General features: G+C 30.4%; 1 protein-coding gene across 1 annotated transcript in view; it reads right to left on the bottom strand.

The window, feature by feature from the left end:
• Positions 1 to 23,742, bottom strand: part of LOC132947280 (potassium voltage-gated channel subfamily H member 8) — a 212,034-nt gene that overhangs the window by 107,101 nt on the left and 81,191 nt on the right. The window contains exon 4 of the mRNA XM_061017541.1: positions 22,425 to 22,562. Within this exon, the coding sequence (XP_060873524.1) occupies positions 22,425 to 22,562 (138 nt within the window). The remainder of the gene's footprint in view (positions 1 to 22,424; positions 22,563 to 23,742) is intronic.

Below are 23,742 nucleotides of genomic sequence, written 5' to 3' on the forward strand. Positions count from 1 at the left end.
AATTGGCAATAAAAAATTTTGGTTCTAATATTTGAAGAAAAAAAATGTATAGTATCTCCACGGGGCACTCGTCTTTGTTGTACTTATGAAAAGTGTTAAAAAATCGGGATTACAATAAATGCATTGTCACGTCAGGCTAAAAGGTGCAGGAGAGCATTATCGGTAAATTACTCTGTATGTAATCTTAAGAGAAAATCTCGATTCACAGCTTATATTCATAATATACAATATTACAGTTTAAATATGGTTGTACGCATACCTACTTAACTGAATCACTTAATTGCTTTTTTTCAAAAAAACATCCACGATTAAACTAACTACTAGTAGGTACACAATAACCAATCACTGACCGGAATTCAACTGTCTATATCAATTATAATTAACAATGTTAATCATCGATTGTTACACAATTATGTTATTATTATAAATCAATCGTACTCGTATTGAGCGTGTTTTTCTAGTAGGAAATACGCGGTCATTGTATCGGACTTGATAAGTGTTTTATATAAAATATTTCGTTTTATATTATGTTAAGTTAAATATTGTTTAAATCGTACATTATATTCTAACAAGTTGCGTTTTTTCAACTGCACGCTTTGTTTACTTTGAAACGACAATCGACTAGGTAAATGGTAAATAGAATTATATCCGATCAAATATATAGAAAATATGACGTGTGCATTAAAAATAGAATCGTAACGTTGGTGGACCTAAAAATGGTGGGATGGACACATCATGATATTATACTATATGTCTATATATAAGAGAGAACGGGGTCTGTATAATATTGAAATATCTGGCATCCACAACAATACTTTTTCCTTACACAATACAGCCATTTAATAGAAAAAAAATTGATTAATGTAAAAATAAAATAATACAAATTGATGGATTTTTTTTTGTATTTCATTTTTTATAGGTGACAACAATTTAGTATTCCTAATACAGTTAAACGTATGATTAAGATCGATCTGGAACGAATGGACAAAATAAATAAAATATTGAATCAATCAATAAAAACATCAGTAGTAAAAATGAAAAGATGAAAACACATTATTATAAAATAAATGATCCGTAATTTATCCGTATTAAGTAAATATTTATTAAAAGTTAATATTTTAAATGTTAAAAATTATTAATATTGAAATTAATTGAAATTAAGTGGGTTATTTTTGGTGGTTCTACGTAAATAAATATATTTTAGTTCTAGTTTATATAATATAAATTATAAAACCAATTACTAAGTTCATAATACAACAAATTAAATTACCCCACATCGTGTCGTACCTTATAGTTTATTATTGAATACTACGTATTACCGAATTTTATAATTTTTCCGTGAAATCACCCAAAATATTTCACTTCATTAATATTGTTATTATACTAAAACATTTTGACTAAGATTGTGTTATCATAAATAAAAAACCTAATAATATGAATAACTATTTTTTATATAAATTATTAATTTTACTACTTTTATTTTTATCAATTTAACTATCATATTTTTGTACGTCTATTTGTCCCTACTCGGATTAAGATATAGATAGAATGAAAATACAATTTAAGAGTAAAAAACTGAAAACTTAAATGTCAACAATTGTTTATATTATGTATTATACAGACGAAAGAATATGAATAACTACTTATTTTTTTTTTTATCGCATTGGCCTTTTACCAGTGATATAAAATATATTTAATTTTAATTTCCGATTTCGGTAATTTTTTTTTTCTTATGGAACTGTTGAATTTATATATTGTGCTATTTTTTTGAACATTGGTGTTAATATGATATATATTATATATAATAATTATTCAAAGCAAAAAATATGTAAATGTATATTATTTTATTTTATTATACGCGTTGGCATTTTTAAAATATTTAGATTAGTTATATCCATTGCCTGGGTACCCTATACGGTATTAGGTACTATAATAGTAAAAGAAATTCCTAAAATAATTAATATCTTTGACCATATGATATACGATAATGTACACGTAGTATTATATGTCAAACAGTCTGTCTCCGCTCAGAGTAGGTTTTCATATGCAATGATTTATCATTGAATTCGACTTTGTAAAAACATTTTGTGTGTTGAAACAATTCATAAATGAAATGAAAAATAATTCATTGAATTCAAATTCAACACATGCATTTTTCACACTAATAGTTTGACCTGCTCAACGACGAGGTACACTCAACTCCACCTGTACAGCAGAGCGGCTTCCTAACTCCCCCCCCCCCCCCCATTTTTAATATATCTGTCCAACCAACTTTTTAATTTTCAAATTCGATGTTTTCTTCTAATACGATTATTCTGTGTTTTTTTAAAAAAATTTTAATACAATTTTAATTAAAGTCAATCTACACAGAGAGTGGTTGTTATATTTTAGCTCATCGATAGACTTTTATCCAGGTTGTATGGTATAATTATTGTGGCCGGTGTAATAATTTAATTCATAATCAACTTTAATTCTAAAGTTTTCATTAGGTATTACGAGAAAAGTTTTAATTACAATAGTATTGTTTGGATTTTTTTTTTCGAATTATTCTTTATGCCCTACAAGGAAATAACCAATTTAACATAATCCTATTTTCTAAAGGTCCAATATCCTTTCGTGTATATATAATACATTGATTATATTACAACGGTACCTATATATTTTTTATAATTAATTATGTAACTGGAATAAATTAACGCAGGGTTATATAAACACACACTTCACAAATAAGATAAAAATGCAAATTAATACACGGTTTTAAAATCATACTCTCCTCAAATTTGAACGACTTTTTTGTTTAATATTTAAGCTATACCGCCTACCACCGTTTATTTTTAGCATACGTTCGGTACTTTCACCACCTACTCGCGGCGTAAGTGCGTATAATATAATGTAAGAAAATATTATGTTTAATTCGGTTTTGTTTAAAATTTAACTGTCATCATTTAATTTCTGTGTATAAAATAATAATATGATGAGTGTAAGCTGAAGTTTCAATTAATTGTTTTTGTGTCTGTATAGGACGCCATTACGGGTGAGGTTACTGTGTTTAATGTCATACTGAAAATAACATTACAAAGCGTCGAATATTTCAATTTATGCGTATACGTTATCCTGCAGCCTATGCAGTAACATGTTTTTTGTTTTACTGGTCAAAAAATCGTAAATTTTAGCTTTGATCACCATTGCGCGTATATTATATTTCGACGAGTTCGGCGGAAAAAAATTATTGCGTTACCGACCTATGTAATAGGTATTATATAACCTATCGATTTCTAGTCAAGTATTCGACGGTTGGAAATATTTTAATAATGGCCAACACTGTTGGTATGATTAAAACGAATTGAACCTAAACAAACATTGTCCTGCAATAACAGAGTCTATACCTACGTTTGACTCGGAAAACGCCTAAATCTAAATAATTTCTGTCGAAATAGTTTGCACGACGTCGGAAAATTAAATCACATTTCTTATTTTTAAAGCCTTATTATTTCAACTGTTATATTAACATCCCCCCCCCCTCCCCAACCTCGTCCACCGTTGAAAATGTCCCGAATGAGTGACTCCTTTCTCGTGCAATAATATTATTATCAGTCAACACTACTCTCATTACAACATTACGCTTAAAATATTATCGTAGTACATACCATTATTCGCGTAAGAATGAACGCATTTTTAAGCGATAGATATTAAATAGTATATTAATATTAATCCGCAAACATTACATACAGAACTATGCTAGATAATAATATAAAAACGGAACACGGTGCCAGTTTTCCGTTTATCTGGTCTAAATTTTTGGACAAATTGCAAATAGGATAGTTTCAGTTATCTACTGTAAAACCCGATGACAAAGTTATCAGTCATCACGTCATTTGGTTTTGAGTGCAGTAGTGCACATTCGGTTTATTATATATTATAACATGATATATCATTAGAGTTTACAGTGCATACGACGTTTTTAACATATACCTATTATTGTTTATGTGCTCGTAAATAACATTATTTATGAATAAAGATTGTTACATCGAGTATAACATGGTTTATAAATAATTGTATACAAGTAACTAGTATAAGTATATTTATTAATAACCGAGCAATTAGTATGATTATATTGTATAATATCATTTAAGACTGGACAGAAATGTCACGGTTTTTTTTCTCCAGAGTTCTATTTATACTACTTATTATAGCGAGAATTTTCTAATTTTGACATTCTCAAAGAGTAAACTCTGTTTTCAATTTTCTACCATAATTAAAATACCTGACACGAACATTCTGAATGTCTTTCGTAAAAAAAAAGTAGCAGTTACTACTTTATAGCATATTATATAGTAAGACCTATCGCGTGGTATATAGTGCGTACACCATTCGATAGGTCTTTCGCTTCACTTATAATCTGAAGCACCGTGACGGCATACCTAAACGATACATTGCCATTGACGTAAAAACGCAAACGTATAAATCGTTTTTTTTTTTTAAATTTAAAATTTAAAATATTTTATTTTCAACGGTTATTATTAAATTATAATGATATACGAATTCGCGGTATTCGTATGACCACGTATCCATCGTGTAATGCGACTCGTCGTATGTACGCTTTTCGTTTTTACTCTCCGTAGTCTGCCCAACTACCTAGTCCAGTGGCGTATTTACGATTTCCGTCTGGGGGATGAAATCATGAAAAAAAAAATCGGCACTGAACTGTCGGCAGTCTCCCCTGGACCCGGGTTCCTTTACTCGTTATATTGCATTTATGCAAGGTGCACGTCATGCTGTGTTTTTACTAAAACGGTTTTCGATTGTCACTTTGTTACGCCCTGTCTCACAGTTATTCATTTTCAATTTTAAAATTTAAAAAATTATAAAACAATATCCATTCTTCGGCATCTCCGGGCAATTTCATCCGACACTTCTTATGCATCCACATGGACATTGCAATGGCCAATGACCAAAACATTCAGCTTATTCTGAATTGGAAAAAATTAAAACAAACCTAACTCTTATATGGATGATACAAAAAAAAATAGTGGGACGAGCTTCGTATTCTACAGAAGGATAAGGAGTGTATACAATATGTGCATATTATTATGTCGTCAAATAAATAAATAAATAAAAATAAAACGAAACCCCCCCCCACCCAACTTCCCCCGTAAATACACCACTTCTACCCCCTACCTACAGTGGTATTATAATTATTCGAATTTGATTTTAACGATGTTCGCACCGGACCGAGAACTGCGCAGAGATCAAGTGCGTATAATCAAGATACGAGGATTTGTAATAATTAATAACGTATTATAAGCGTCATCAATCAAAACTCATCACGCGGCGGTGGATCACGGCGGTTATTATGGGAAACAATGAGGGAAGGACTCGCGACAGACGTTCAGCCGTCGCCGCCGCCGCCGTCGCCACCGGTAAGCTTTGATATTATATTATTGATGATGATAACGTTATACGGAATTGCCCGTTCAATTATTATGATTATGATTTCGGCGGTGAAGTCTACTCAGCAACAGACTGTGCAGCCGAAAAACCACCGACTCGCCCGAAGAAACGACACGTCCACCAAGATTTATCGTCGGATGCATATATTTAATAGCTCGCGAGAGGCTTCGTCGCCGCAACTCGCTGCAGCTAGGTTGATAAATTTAAATCGGTACCCGTGTATAATAAATGGTAAAAACATCGAATGATTTTCGTTTCGAGATTAAGCACCGGCTACACACACATAGCGTCGGGGGTGCGAGACTTCTGCGGCGATTGACCGCGTTTATAAGAGTATGCCACGTAGGTACCTACCTATTTAAATCGATATAGACATGAGTTTTATTAGATTTAAATTCGTGGAATTTGTCCGTATACCCAATCGGCGTTAAATATGACGTGCCTTTAGATATTACCGGACGTAAAATTAATCGAAGATTTGACTTGGTACGAAAAAAACAGTGGTTAGTGAAAATAACCGTAATCCAAGGTTGAAAATTCTATCGTTTGCCGTGATCGATTTTAGTCGGTGTATAACATAACATTTTAAAAGAGGGTATGTGGATGTCACTCTGCTGTACAGTAGGTTACAAATGGGTCGATGTATAATGGATCGTATTAAACTTGAATTCAATGACATAACATCATTGTATAAGATAAACGATTCTGAGCGGAGACGGTTTGTCAGTCTGGATATTTTATACTGTTATTATTTATTATAGCCTGTAAATTGAATTAATATTGTAATATTATTAAAATGTTATTATTTTTTATTCGTTTATATGATGATAAACAAAGCGTTAGAAATTAAAATTCCGTTCTTAGCGGTTTTCCGTAATTTGTTGGTGGCTTTTTCCCGTGGCATTAAATAACTAATCAAAAAATCTAAAAATGACCTCTCTAAAGTACCAACTTGATCCAATTTGCTAAAATATAAGGTACCACAATATGTTGAATTCGAAGCACTCCTTCTGGTAGAAATGTTGTGTACAGGATAAAAAAAAAAAATAAACACCATTGTAAAACCATTAGTTTCCTCGCTCAGAATCTAAAATATTATTGTACTATTTATCAAACCGCACTTGGATACGTTCCTGGTAAGTTGTAATCATCAGTCAATCGTAGGGTTTTTGACTTGTTTGCCCAACGCTATTTAAGCAGTTGCAAAAGTAACAAATAAGCAGGTAAGTGGATGTCGCTCTGCTGTACCGTAGGTACAAGTGGGTTAATGTATAATGGATTGTATTAATCTTGAATTCAATCATATAATATCATTGTATAAGAAAAACGATTCTGAGCGGAGAGGGTTTATCAGTCTGGATTTTTTAAATTTTCATTATTTATTATAGCCTGTGAGTTGAATTAATATTATAATATTATAATTTTTTATTCGTTCCCATGGTGATAAACAAAGCGTTAGAAATTTAAATCCCATTTTTAGCGGTTTTTCGTAATTTGTCAGTGGTTTTTCCCGTGGAAAACTATAACTAACTCATAAATATTGAGAAAACGACCTCTCTGAAGTACCATCCTGATCAAATTTACTAAAATATAAGATAGTATATGTTGAAATCGAAGCACTCCTTCTGGTAGAAATTTTGTATACAGGATAAAAAAAATGAACACCATTGCAAAACCACTAGATATCTCGCTCCACTCAGAATCTAAAATATCACCTGTATAATATACTAAACGACCACTGCGCATGCTCATTAATTCTACTATATTATTATACCAAAAGTCACACGGGACAATATTAACGATACGAAAACGAAAAGTGTGAACATCCATTTTAGGCTATAAGTTAGGTTAGGTTTTGTCCATCTCATCTTGTATTTGTTTTACGAATATTTTATTGGGTTTTGGTTTTTAATAAAAAGAAATTACATTTACAAATTTTCTTTATAAAACGTTCTCTTAAAATGCAATAATACCCAATATATAGTGAGCCTTCTTCACCGGTACCTATACGCATCGATATAGGAAAAAAAAACGTCCGCCTAAACTTTGCACAACTGCACTGTATAATTGTAGTATGTCCTGTTGACAAATATTAAAACTTTATTCGAGGCTAAATCGAGGGCAACCGTCTGGTTTTGATTCATCGCGCGGTTTCCGTGGAAACAGATGAAGTCCGTTTAACCTGAGCACTGTCATCGGATGCGAAACATTTGTACGTGACGTGATCGACCGTGATTGGTGTCGTTGAAGTATTTAACTGATGAAACGAATAATTTGTAAATTATTCATTATGACAACAATAAAAATTTAAAAAAGTGGCACTTGCGTATAAAAATATCGCGACCTGTTATACATCATATAATATTGGGCAGTAGGTACCGATATCATTCAAAAACATTAAATGTACCTGCGTGAAAATAATGTTACAAAACATAAAAAGTTTAACAGAAATAACCGACAAAATTTAACAACTAACTATACTGTGTAAAAACTTTTGTTGTGAGTGATATTCTCTTGTTTTTACATAAACGTCAATAATAATATATTATTTAGACAATATTTTTTAAAATCCGATCAGAACAAAAGTTATTAGATATAGGAATTTAATTAAATTTGTCAGGTCTTTCTGTCAAACGTTTCGATCTAACACTCCGTATAATATTTGAACTGAATATTTAAGTGTCTGATTTATGTCTGACGTGATTTATGATTGCATTGAGACGGATAGTATTATGAAGAATTTACTGTTTTACTTTACTTTAAAGTTATAGATATTGTGTTTAAAAATAGTGTATTTCAATGTTTTACTTATTATATGAACCTATACCTATGTAATATAATTATTGGTAAGCCACTTTTAAATTGTGTATAGCTTTTTACTATAGTAGAACGTTATAGATAATATCATGTGAAAAAATTTGATTAATTTAACGTCATTGTAAAATAAACATGTAGACATTAAGCAGAATAATTTATTATGATACCCACCATAAAGAAATTGTCGCCAAATGTTAAAATCGAAAATGGCATTGCGGTTGCCATGCCAACAGGTGGATACGTAACTCGGCTATAAGGTAATCTATACGTAACAATAATGTATGGAAACCTAAAACTTATTATTAAACAATAAAAAATCAATTGATTATGTAATGCGCAACATGGTTGACAACTCGATAGTAAATTTAAAAGTTTGAACGGAATAATATACTTTACGATAATCAGCACCCGTAAGACACTCACAAATATTGATATTAATTGACGTTATTTAGTATTGTTAAACAGATAATGAAAGGGATACAATATATATCTATATAACTGTACGAGCCGTTCAGTCAAAAACAACAAAACTTTTAAAACTTTTATCGTTCAATCGCTCGACAATAAACTATTATATTACAATCCATCGTAGCTATACCCTCCGGATTTATGAGCGAATAGACAATATAAGGACGTATTAATCGGTACTTACGGTTATCAAATATTATTCATATAATCATATCATTATAGTATTATAGACTTGGAGAATATCAATTTCCGAATGCTTTTACTATACAGCGCACCTGTCAAATTATCATTAAAAACCGAAATAGTTTGGATGTTCAACGCGTTTTAAAAATAATATAGGCAACGTGCATAATATAGAACTACTGTCTACACGTGTACATGATCTATACATAATATTATTATTATATTGTGGAAACCTAAAACTTATCCTTAAACAATACAAATTCAATTGATTATGTAATGCAACGGTTGACGACTAAATTTGAACGTACGAAAATAGTTATTAATAATTATTATTACTATTATTATTAAAAGGAACTAACGGAATATATATAATACCTATAATAATACGACCGTTAAGTCAAAAATCACAAAACTCTTAAAACGTTTATCGGTTAATCGGACGACAATAAAATATATTATCTCATGGCAAAAGATGAAAAACCAATGTGCACCACCTGCGGTACCGAACTATCAGTCAACCATCATATCCTTACAGAATGCCTCCAGTATACAGAAGAACTAGACTTAAACTCAAACTAGAAGTCAACATTCCCAACACCCTAGACGTAGCACTCGGGCCGAACGCAAACACTACCTACCAAATTTTAACTTTTTTAAGAAAATCTGAATTTCTCGATTTAATTTAAATATTATAAATAAGAATATACATTGAAAAAATATAATTGTAATTATTATAAAAGCAACAACTAATGGCCGTTGTCACCGATGTTTTGTTTTAGATCAATAAAAAATAATATTTACTATATTAAACCGTGTAGACGAAAACAACAGGTAAAATATCAATCGGTACTGTTATTATTCATATTATTATTATTGTATAGGCTTATGGAGAATATCAAATTCGGCGCGCGTGACTACAACACTCCGGTCGGATTGTCGTCATATTATTATTGAGTGGTATCAATAGTGTGGAAAAATGCTATGAAAATGAATTTTTGTATTTCCGATAATATGGTTTGTTGAGCGGTTTGACAGTAATAACTCTCCTATCATCAATTTTGTAAAAGATAAGTTAAACTGTACCTGTTTAAATGTCAATTTTCGATATTTTAATTACTAAACTCGATGATTCAAATTCAAAAAGTAAAATAACAAAAGTTTTAGACCTAAAAATTAGACATTGAAAATAAAATATCGAAAATCGACTCATATTATATATATACACAGGCCAAGATAAACTTTTTCTCTTAAATGTGTACGACGAGTGTAGTTCATACTGTAATGTCTTTCAGTAAGCCATATTATTATTAGAAATACGAAACTGAGTTTCGGTTTTCACTAAAATTCACATTTGTAATTAGTGTGTAAAGTGCTGAGTTATCGACATGTGCGTGTACGTGCGGGAGAGCTCCGCCATTTATTTTATACACAGTCACCACTGATTCGCCAATAATGATCGCTTACTACCACGCACACATTTACACGACTCGAATTCAAACACATGGAAAATTGCCTATATATTGAACTCTTGAAAAACTGTCGGTATCCACCCCCTCCCCTTAAAAAACCACAATAGTTTGGATATTGACGCGTTTTGAAAATATGACAAAGTGTATACATTGCCCATCCGCCTCAAGATTACAGTCCTATCAGCGACATATTTAGATTTAAATTGTTATTCGATCGCCGAAATGCCTCCAGTTTTTGAATGGTTAATGGACTAATTTATTGAGGGAACCATCGACGCACCCCGTGTGTTAGAACAACTGGATATAGGTGTTTCTGGTAAAAAAATATAATACATAAAACTATAGAACCGACAAGGAACGGAACAATTATAGTATAATGCAACTAAAACACTTAAAACTTTTGTCGCTCGACAGGTAAATAACAAATAATATATAATCCATTGTATATAGATAAAAACAATAGGTAAGATTTTAATTGTCGGTACTGCTTTATTATTCATATATTATTGTTATTATATTATAGACTTGGAGAATATCATCGACTTCAGCGCACATCAGTCGGATTATTCTATTTTATCATAATCTATTTTTTCTATAATCTAACGCGTTTTAAAAACTATATAACAACTCGTATATAAAGAACTGTGCAGTAGCGTACGCAGGATTTTAGTTCGGTTAGAGTTTTACCAGAGTAAATAATTTACATTGGTTTTTTGCTACACAGTTTTTATCGGATTGGTTATAACAAATTATAATTATAGTCTCAAATTTAGTCTACATTTAGAACAGTTATTTGTCGAGTGTTTATTCTGGACATCTGGTATACAGAGCCTTTTCGGGTCACACAAACGTGGTAATAATCGATGGACGATGATACGTCATGGTGATACACCATACGACAACTATGGAAAACGTTTAGCAATGTTCTAAATTAGCCGAAAAAAAAACTGAAACTATGATTATCGACTTCTTTGTCATATTTAACAATTTATTTTATATCTATTAAAAATGACCAACAGTTGATCGTCTCTGTGTATTTGAATGTTGGTAAATAATATTTTTTTGTAAAAGGAAGAAATTTTAGGGGGGGGGGGGGGTGAGAACCCTAGAACCCTACACCTGTGTACGCCACTGGAACTGTGGGGTCACTGTACACGTGTAATCGTTCTATAGGCGTAATATAATATTATAGAAACCTATTATTATTATCAAACGATACAATTGATAAGGACGCGATGCAACAGTTGTCAACTCGATAGTGATTTTAAAAGTTTGAACGTTCCAGAATAGTTTACGATTATCAGCACGCTGCGTAAGACACTCACATAACTATTAATATATTTTATTAACGCTATTTGTTATCGTTAAACGGATAATAATTGCTGTAATAAAATATAATATAATACAATGTGTGACGCGGTTTAGTCAAAAAATCACAAAACTCTTAAAACTTTTATCGGTCGACAGTAAAATATTTAATCCGTCGTACGGACGAAAACAATAAGATAAGACGTTTTAATCCATACCAACCGTTATTATTCGTATTATTCGTAGTCGTATTCATATTCATATTATTACTGTGTAGACTCGCAGAGAATATCGACTATCGCGCACGAGTCGGATTATCATTAAAAAAAAAAACAGCACAATCGTTTGGATGTTCAGAGCATTTAAAAAAATAATATAACAATGTGTATAGTGCAGGACTATAATATAATATATTGTACGGAGTTCGGTCGTGTACGCGTTTTTTACGCGAGTGCGTTTTATTCATAGTTCACTAAATAACAAACAATGGAAATAATATATTGGATTCTGATTCGGTACCATCATGTATTATATAATATTATTATTATAATGTAATGCATTTTATGCGACCAATTTAATAAATACTGCAAATATTGACCGATACGTTCGCGTACTACGACCGAATACGTTATTGTCCCAGAGATATAATATTTCAAATCATATAACATGTAAACGATTCGTTGAATTATGCATTATTATGAATACAATCGTATGACATACGTATAGGTGTATAATAATAATATTCATATATATTTTACTAATCATTTCAAATTGTAACAAAAAAAATTACATTTATTACAGTATTATTCCGTATAATAATATAGAGTTAATTAATAAACTCAAACCGATCCATACCGCATATCGTCGTCAGTAAATTTAATTTTTTTTTAATAAAAAAATCTGTAATAGAATGATAAATAATATGACGTATAGAGTAATACATAATATTATACTCGTATGTTTAAAATATTCAACTTCTTCTTTTTAGTTTTTCAACATGATAATATTATAATATGCCTGAGGATTGTTTATACTGTCTTAGATTTAAATAGTATTATGTTATTATTAGTATTTTCTTGATGCGGTTAAGTTGAATAGCGTTATAAAAGCATCGCGTGTATCCACAAGTCATAAGTCTACAATTACAGTGTACCGCGGTAGAATCATGGTGTGGATAGGTGGGTTCATGGTGTGGATAGGTGGGTTCATGGTGTAGATACCCACACAGCTTAAAATCAATCTAAATATATTTTTTAAAGTTGCAATTTGTTATAATTGAATAAGTTGAATAGGCAAAAACTTTCGAGCGCCTATGATTGACATTTTTTCGACCACAACAAAATAATTCAAATTGTCCGACAAACAATCGTTACTTTTCGTTTAAATATCTATAGTTTCATCAAAATTTGAACTTAAACCGTATCGATAAAAATATTTGTTGATTGTATTTGTGATATCTTTAGATATTTTCTATACGAACAACATAAGTTCCCGAACCAATGTCATCATGAAAAAGCTTGTTTTTAAATGCCCAAGCCTTAGGTATTGAAATTTAAAATTGTATGCATTCTATTACAAAATAATTATAGCGAATTTTCGTGATTTTGACGATTTTGTTCCTGTAGAAATACCAGATAGAAACAAAATTTATTTTTTCAAAAACTGATCTAGAGCAGTAATATTATATCCATTTTCTTATGATTTTTTTTTTGTTATCTTCTTTGAGGTGGTTACTGATACAATTTACGAATTTGCTACCCAAAACCATCCACATTTTTTTCTTTTCCAAAAACTGAGAGCATACACAACAAAAAGAAGACCATTGTAAACTAATAGATTTCTCGCTCTGAATCTAAATAATGCTCCCGTCACAATGGACACTATAAAGTAGACACAAATATCGATTCCCTATAATCATATAGGTTTATATTTTTAATAATACATTCTGCTTCGGGCTTTATGCTAGGCTAACGTCGGTAGAACTATAAGATAAAGTAATCTTTTCCACGTGTTTGAGTAAGCGGGAAACCACATTTGTCTTATCTTCTTCTCGTCCACCAATATAGTGACATTTCACTGCAATACATCAGATAATCATAAGATTAATACATCGCTATTTGATCAACATTATCCTCGTAAATGGTGTACAAAGAATTTTCGAAACAAACGAAACGGTAAACTCCATTCTCACCCTACCCCCTCCCCATCACCGTCATAATTATTAATCAAATAGTTCGTACATATATATATATATATATAAATACATTTAGTTTTGATAACAAAACCTGCCAAATCGTTAAGATACTATCATACTTAATATACCCACAAACTTCATTATAAGCAGCGCTTGATTAACGATTATTGTAACCAGGTACATTGTATAAATATAACTTATAAGTGGACGGTTCGTTAGAAAAAAAAATATAAACTCAACCACCGACTAGTAATAAAAAATAAAAACACGTCGATCCGTCATGATCAGAGTAGTTGTGAATTTAATTCACAAACAATTCCATGAAATACATTTAATTTGCAATAGTACGCATTCAATAATAGTGCAAAAAATTCCAAAACATGTGAAAATGTGCAAAACAAAGTTATATGAGGTAAAATCGAATAAATTCACAATTTTGTTTAACGCATAAACGGTAGGACGTATCTACCAATATATCTACCAATAAATAATTACACTCATAAATTACTACCTACTAAAAATGTATACCAACAAATGTGTACAATCTAAAAAAAATATTTTTATACATAATACGCCATAGGTAATGAAACAATAGGTACCTAATACTAAACAAATCCAAATATTTTACCACTTAACGTAAACATGAATATGATATAAGTTTAATCAGTTTAATTGCACGTTTATTTGCACGCCGATAGTCCGTAAGAAAAAAACATAATTAATATTAGCACAAGCACTACACGGTAGCAGTAACGGTATATCTACTACTTGAGGTGGATGGAGTAACCGAGCGGACTAAGGCGTCGGTTGCGACGCACACCGACGCCGGTTCGATACCTCGGCCATGGGTGGTATTTTTCTTCGAGCAAGTCACGGTCTCCAGAGAACAAGTGCCGCCATCTCCCACCCGGGCATGGCAGATACCTACGGGTGCCCAAATTAAAAATTCTGCCAAAACAAACACACACGTGTTCCTCCCCCTACCAACAAAAAACCTACAAAAAAAAAAAAAATAGCTAATGGCCTTATTTGCCAAGATCAATAAAAAATAAAAAAATAAAAATATCTACTCCGTGACGATTACAATAGAATATTGTTCGCTGTAAATTTTTTATTTGATAATAATACATCTGTGCAGGTTAAAAACAGTGATTTCGATTTTGGATTCGACCGGATAAATAATAAATCAGTAAAATTTCACAAAAGCGATACGAGAAAATAATAATAACAACTAACTTTCGGGTTGCAATAAAATATTTTACCACGTTCAATTCAATTCGTCTATCATACATCCAATGCCCAACGGCAATCGTCAATAATTTTACACTTACACAATATATTATAATATTACCCATCTGCGGTATTACCAGTCTTTGGCCTGGAAAAAAAATCTATGGTCAACTCGGTCGCTGTGCACTTCGCTTTGTGGACGAATTTCCCCGAGACGGACAATCCGCCTGCGGTGGATTAAATACGTCGGTAGTTGTTTTTCGGCTTAGGCGTAATAACTTCACGAGTAAATTGGTTTAGGTTTACCTCAGACCGGGAAAATTAACAACAAATGTAATCAACACACATTTTAATCACGGCTGAGTCCCGGGTATATCGTAGAATATTTTTTTAAACGGTCACCGCATAAAATCAAACAAGGCTTATTGAACCACGGCTGTATTTTCCACGGGGGGAGGTCTATTTTTTGCCAACCGTACCTGGGACGAGATTTGTGTCTATGCTTACTGAGTTTAAGACCTGCTCCTGGCAGTGCATGCTCTATAAATTTGAAGAAAAAAACTCTCGACGATTAGATAAGTATGTATCCGCACAACCAACCCAGCGTGATAATCGTATTACTAATTTTGATACCCAATTATTTCCACCTTAAGGGCTTAATTTCCCGAAATCTCTTCTTGACAATTGCTTACATTATAATATTATGCAAGGAACCAAAAACTGCAAAATAATCTTAAAATCGGTAGTGCACAATTTCAAGTTTTTAGACCCAATAGTATGGGCTGTGCCCTGACCGTTCGGCTAATTTATTATATTTTCTACACGTAGATAATTGTTTGTGTGTTATATTTTTTTAACGTAGTCATACTATCAAATTAAATCATACGTTAACGAGTATTTTCGATTAAATTTTTCCTACGAGTTTTTAAAACATTCATAAATCCCAGAGATAAGTATGGAGTTCATATTTGTGTCTGATGTATTTGTTCAACATAATATTATACCGTTAGACACTAAATCGAATCGGTGGCTTAGTTTTATATATTCAAATATACTCAGATACATCAAGTTGAAATATTATTTGTTCATTGCCCATAAAAAAATTCAAAAACGGGGTAATATACATGGTATATTTTCTAATTGTTAATCTTAAAATCGGTAAAATAAATGATGTAAACAAAATATACTAGGTATAACAGTCCACCACACTCCTTCAATAACTTAAAGATTATAATCTATATTGTAAAGTTCTAAGTGGAACAATGAAAGTATGGTTTTAAATATTTATTTTCTATTGGAAAAAATCTAATTAAAAACAACTGATGGCATAGTTAATCATCAAAATAAAGTGAATTTACTCATTCTTAAGCCCTATCAGCTAGGCATAAAAGTTTATAAATTGCATTAATAGAATTCATTTTTGAAAACTATTATGGATTTTAAATTAACTTTGAAATATAAGTTAGTATAATATAACTAGGTACCCGCTTAATTAACTATTTCTCTGTAAAACAATTTCCAGAAAAAAATGCATTTGAAATGTAATTATTTAAAATTAAACATAAATAAACTAAGCTAGTGTATATAGATACTAATAAAAGTTCTACACTTTCTATTAGTTAGGATGTTATATTTAAATATGCTATTCCAGACTACTAACTTTTTGCAATGAAACTTTATATCACAAATTCTCAACACTGACATTCATGACATTTGAAAAACAGCTTGAATTACGACTATTTTGATTAATGGAAAATACACTTTACTAATTACTGAAAAATGATATGATTTAAAATATACCAACAATCTAGCGGTTACAAAACTACAAAAGTTTCGAAAAAGTTGAAATAAGCACCTTTCACGTCACTTCAATACTTGTAAAAATTAAAAGTTATTTATAATCACACGGAAAAATAATATTTAAGTTGGAAGACTAAAATGTGTAATATTTAAAGAATTAAATATTAGTTTTAGATTTTGAATGGTTCAAGGACAATATTTGTCTGTTTAGTTACGGTCATTACAATGTTTCAGGTGTTTTTATAGGGATGAAACATTTCAGTTGTGGTAATGGGGTGACAATATAAGGTATAACCTATTTCTGATAATAACAGCATTAACAATATTTACATTACTTATAATACAATATTTTTGGATAATTCAATTTTGCACTTATAATAATTAACTATTTAGATAAAAAAATCATTTGATGATAAAATATAATGGTTAATCATTTTTACTTTAATATAGTTTTATTTTAATACGTACCTACATACTAATTTTCATTTAATTTTTAATGTATAACTATTCGTCTTAAAGATACCGTGTTAAAATAGTTTGTGCAGTAGAGTGATCCAAAAGTTTTAAGTAGTCCTACGCAGATAAGAGTATCGGCGGCCTTGCCTTCGTGGTAATTTTGAAAAGTCATTTTTCGATTTTCTAAGCGCCAGGAAAACCTAGCAAAAAAAGTGTCGAATAAATGAAGAAATTCTAGCAAGCGCTCGGTTTGACCCAGCTTAGACTCAAAATCGCTTTTCGGATGCGACGATTTATCATTGTTTTTCGAATTTAATATCACTACAAAAACTGACACTGGACCCCGCGGCACACAACCAACAAGCGTTATTTTTATTCGAACAAATGTCATCACGTTAAGATTATTATCATTTGGGAAGATAAGAAATTTAAAATATCAAAAATTCAGCAACAAAAATAAAGATACATCATTTAACAGGTTCAAAGCTTAAGACACGGACTAATTTGTACGTTACAGTATGGCTGTATAGAACTTCGGCTGTTTAAGAACAAAACAAATCCCATTCAAACTATTTACTTTAAATTTAAATATTTACAAGGTTCTTTGAATTATGATAGTTACTAATCATCATAAGCCGTATTACACTTTAAATGATCATAAAATTAGTACTACATAGTACGTGTCATATAATATATTGTCGCAAAACAAAACTTTTTTTTTCTATATTCCACACTCCAAATCCATTTGATACATTTTTATTTTTGTACCGCTCTCTTCGAAATATTATAATTTATAAGTATCAAAAAAAAAGTAAAAGTATTCACAATTCTAAAAAAAAAATTGCAACTATTATTATACATAATGATTAAACGTTGGTTCAATATAATATTCGTCTCATCCTATAACTGAATAAATTTCGAAAAAAAAAACTAGTGATATAGATCGGAATATTATAATATTATAATATTATAATATAACATGAATTTTACACATTTCCCGAGTAAATCTATGAACCTTCCGCTTGAATTAATAATTGGTATATATTTTAGAGCTGTCCGTCGGGGCCCAATAAAAATGAATTTATCAATCTTACGAGACAGCTCTCTAAAAATTCAACTACAACTATTACCGACAGAATAATATTATCCATCCGGCCGTAATAAAACGAGTATCTAACAAACTGGTACCTACTTACAGAATAAAAAATTTACCAAAATATATTGATTAGGTTATTGAAAACCCACTTGCCCGGATATAATACAGTTTTATTTATTGCGTGGCTAAATAATATCTTATAACGATATATTTGATATATTATACGATTTATATGTGTACGTTTTAATTGGGTTAACAATCGTAACACTCATTGAATAATATTATAGTTAAGAATCCATTTTTATATCTGTTCAGCTATTTAAACCCTGGATTACATTTAAAATAAATTTATCGCTTTTACAGAATACAATTTTAATGTATATCGTTATTGTACTTTCAAACGTTATTTGATTTTTTTCCGTTTAAAATTTTTTTATTTTTAAACAATATTTCAATTTTTCTTTTCTGTTTTCTGTTTAATTTTTAATTTTTATAAATTATATTGTTATTTTTGGTATAGTTAGGTAATAACTATCAAATTAGTAGACGTTTTTGACCAGAATAGGTTATTTTCAATCATCCTAGGGTTTTTAGTAAGTAGCTATAACGGTCAAGTTAGGTTAGATTTCAAATATTGCTTAAACATTATAGCATGAATGAAAGATGAAATATTAGATTTTATTAAAAAAATATATTTATAACGAGTATACAACTTGGAATGGCATAATAATGTTAATATTATATAAGTATTATTAGTAGATAAGTAGGCACACCAAACAACGCGCTTGCAGTTTTGTATCTAATTGAAGTTTGAATTATAGAAAGAAACTAATATACTATTAAATTCAATATTAATTATCAACCAAATAGGGGTACCTAAAGTATTTCAAATATATAAATTACTGTTAACTAAGGTTTGCCAACTTTGAATTGTTCATAGTTGTAACTCATAAGATTCATACTTATATATAGACTACAAGATTTAAAAACAATAGTAATGTTGAGCTTAAATTAAAAAAAGCACAAAGGTTATTTCGAAAAAAAAAACATTTTTATGTTACGTTTACTATTTATTTTTAATCATTAATTATGATTTGTTTAATGATTATTTTCGTTTTCCATTTATTGATTTCGTTTATTTTTTTTTTCATTATTTTCCGTTATAACGTTGTTAAATTTTAAACCATAAATTAATTCGATACGACTTAATCGATCGATTTTGCAATTCGTTGTACTCCAATGATGAAAACGATTAAAATATATTAAATAGAGAAATATTCTCTAAACGACAATATTAAAGAAGACAAAAAAAATCTTTATTTTTACAAAGATAATTATATATTATATTGTCAGCATAAAACATTTTGCGCTGTAGTCACTATAGTATATTGTACTAGAGTTCAAAATAATATATTACAATCATATCGTTTCGTTAAAATAATTGGCACAGTAATGAAAAGCGATACAATCTAAACATCGTACCGACAGAAACTGAATGTGATACCCGAATGTGATTATAATGTATGGCATTATTAACTTCAAACGAATGATATTATTATGATTACTTGATTAATAGAGGTTAATCGTTAAAGCAGATATTGTGTTGAATGTATAAATAGGTGGCAACACTGTTAATATTTCTGACGAGGTAACGGATTGCCCTCCGTGCCATATAGTATATAAATTATTTTCCCCAGTTTCAACCCTTTTTTGGCACCTACTCCTTTCTAATACAGTACATGACAAAATCTAATCTTTTAATTTCCTCTCCTCTTTAGATTCATTAATAAAACAATCATTATATCGAACCAGATAACATTTCTGCCCACTTATGTTACTAATACCGTACGTCGTTCTCGTCTTATCTATCTTTCTTCATTTTTGACGTTTCCAAAACGAAGGAATTTATCCCGTCGTGTGGAAAACCTGCTCAACCTATATCCTTAAAAGTCCGGTGGCCCGACCGATGTTTTCGAACAATAGGTGATAGGTCCATCTACATTCTCCAACATCTGGCTAAATGTTTTAAACGCCTTGACTCGTGTATCAGGAGCCTTCTCGACCTTCTCATAATTATTGATAGTAGTCAGCTTGGATTTTAGCCCGGAAATCTATCATCAAGAGTAGATTGATAGTCTCAAAGTTGATTTCCAAATGTATGCTACACATTCGCCGACTTTAGAAAAGCATTCAATGCAGATGACCACTGGCTTCAAATAAATAACCTAGATAATCTTGGCAACGGTGATCCATTATACTCTCCTGGCCTGTGTCATACCTTATCACATGAATACGATTTGTCTCTATCAACGATAACCTCTTCGATACCATTATCATACCATTTTATGTAACCCACGCCTTAGCCATCTTATCTCTATTCTTTCCGTCTTGTTTGTTCACTTGTTATTGAATTGTGTTTCTTTTGCGAACGACTTTTTTATTTGCCAATGACATTAAACTGTACCTCATAAAAGACTTTCCTACTTCAATCTGACCTCGATACTTTCCGTCACGTTATTTGTTGTTACTCACTGTATAATATAGTTTTCAATTTGTAATTCGTATTTTCTATATTCATGATATTATACTTATTTTTAATCAAACTTTACCTGAAAAATTAATGCTTGTCGCAGCGTTCGTAAAATATAATAATAAATACAAATTCTCAAAAAACCTTTTAAGTAATTTAATTGAGCACAAAACGAAACTGCAACAATTGATAGGTCATATAATTTTTTTATTATGCAACATACGATGTAATATTAAGTCATAATGTACATGGGACGAACATTATACGTATAATGAAAGTAAGTAATAGTAATTTACTTCGAAATTGCTTTTCATTCATCGATTTTAAATATATCACATGTATATTTTTATGTTTGCCGAGAAAACTATATGTTGATTATCTACGCAATGTAAATTTCAAATAAATGCCAATCATTTCTCGTGTCAACGAAAAATATGACTAGGTATAACTAAATATGAATAGGTCAGTTAACATTTTAATAATTGTATTTCTAAAAACAGTTTAAATGTCGTGGGTTATCAATATACCCATGATACATACCTACATACCCAGGTAGCAAAATAATAATATAATAATATTATAAATACATTTTATTTGTAATGACTAATGTTATTTAATGATGATAATTTAATTAGAAACTGAGTAGAATAATGTTATTGTATTATTATAGTATTATTTGTTGGCGACAATGCCATTATTATTATATTATTTGAAAATCATATTTATATAGTTTTAATAATATTATTATCTTATTAATGAAATATTTTTTTATTTTACATCAGCGGCTAAAAAATGTTTTGAAAATACTATCTAAAATGTCTGTACAAAAAGTTATAGCATTTTTTTTTTAATATATTCAGGTAGGAAAACTTTTTTAAATAACTGATCATTATAATTATTTCATTATTTCCATACCTTAGATCAGGCAATACAAATAAAAACTTAATTGCAGTATTTAGTATTTTTTCAAACAGGAGAAATAATAAATTAAGAGATAACAAAATTGAGCAAACTACACTTTATTATATGCTCATAAAAAATAATACAGTATATGTATAATGACAAATTATTTAGAATCCATGTACATATTATAAGTATACATAAATATATTATTATATATATATGTATATTTAATTAATTTTTTTTTTGCAAAATGCTGCTCCAGCGATATAAATTTTGATCGGCGTTTCAATATTAGAATTAGGAACATCATAGATATATATCTTTGGATTCCCAAGAAAATAAACTTCCCGACCAAATGCACTCGGGAAATAAATATTTGTATAGCTGTTTTAAGCCGTTAACTCGACCGAAAACTCCGATGGATATCCGTCCGTAATATACATTTACATCAATAGGAATAGCTTAAATCCCACGGGACGTTTTATGTATCTAAATATTGTACGACGACTGTTATATTACCTGGATCGTAGTCCATGCCCACGTGCATTTCAGCCATTTTCGTGTGCGTGATGTCTTTATGCGAAGCCAGGAACAACACCACTTCTCGTTTTTCATTTTTGATCGGCACAATGTCCAGCAAACACCAGAACGGAGATCCTAAACAAAGAGAACAAAATTGATTTCTAAGTACAAGGCAAAATGTTATTTCTGTAGTATCGAGACAGGCAAACAGACTACGGTTCAAATCGACGGTAGACCCGACGAATCATTGTCGTTAAACACGTGCAAATATTTCATTGTCTAGCTGGTATAGGTATACCGTTGTTCCGTTCGAGTCAATCTTCGGTAGTGTAGACGATGAGTTAGGTACCTTATTTCCAATATTAACCATATTGACCAGAGAATAATTATTTTAATCAAACCTATTTTTAATATTTATATGATGATACGGGAAAATGTGTTGATCACAATAACTTAAGTAGGTATACCGTAGACGTAAGTTACTTTAAAAGTATATTTTTAGTAGCAAGTTTTAAAGATATCAAAATTTAATAAAAATGTATTATAAATGTAATATTAGGTACCATTGTTCATATTATTATTATAAACACGAGTTTGTATAGTTTAACGATGCCACATTTGTCTAACAAAAAAATAATTAATTCATAAACCATAATTTATTTGTTCAATCATTTCAATGTACAATCTTTTGTTATTTTATATTTGTGCATAAATGTATATCATGAGAGTGAGATACGTTTGTAAATCACACAATATGTTGCTCCTTGGAGAATAATGTTCCAATAACCGAAAAAACCCCTTGCGAAATCCCTTTTTTTCCCCGTTCGAATTAACATAATATTATGGTTAGGACGTCTACTTTAATAGTAATAATAATAAAAAAAAGAAAAATCCTTAAAATAATTTAAATTATATTTAAATAAGTCCGCGCGTGCGTAGTGTACAGTTAAGTATTTAAATAATTCTCCACTCAAGGCTGCAGATTTGCCACTGCGATGTAGTTCAAGTTTTTGAATTTTGCCAGTCGGCGGCCACCGGCGCCAATAAAACCATTTTGGAAGTGAACAGTGTCGTCCCTAAAGACATTTAGTTGACGATAATTGAATACAATATTATGCCGCGGAGACGAGTCGCGTGCTGACGGAACAATAAATAATTTTGTAATTGTAAAATTCAAACCACAATATATATTACAATAAATTATTTTGCGACAAGGTCTACATATATATATATTATATTTAATATATTATAGTACTGTGTGTCTGTGTTTGTGGTAAAACGACGGATCGCGACGTTCGCTATCGTCGGGGTAAAA

Source organism: Metopolophium dirhodum, chromosome 6 (assembly GCF_019925205.1).
Source record: "Metopolophium dirhodum isolate CAU chromosome 6, ASM1992520v1, whole genome shotgun sequence".
NCBI lineage: Eukaryota > Metazoa > Arthropoda > Insecta > Hemiptera > Aphididae > Metopolophium > Metopolophium dirhodum.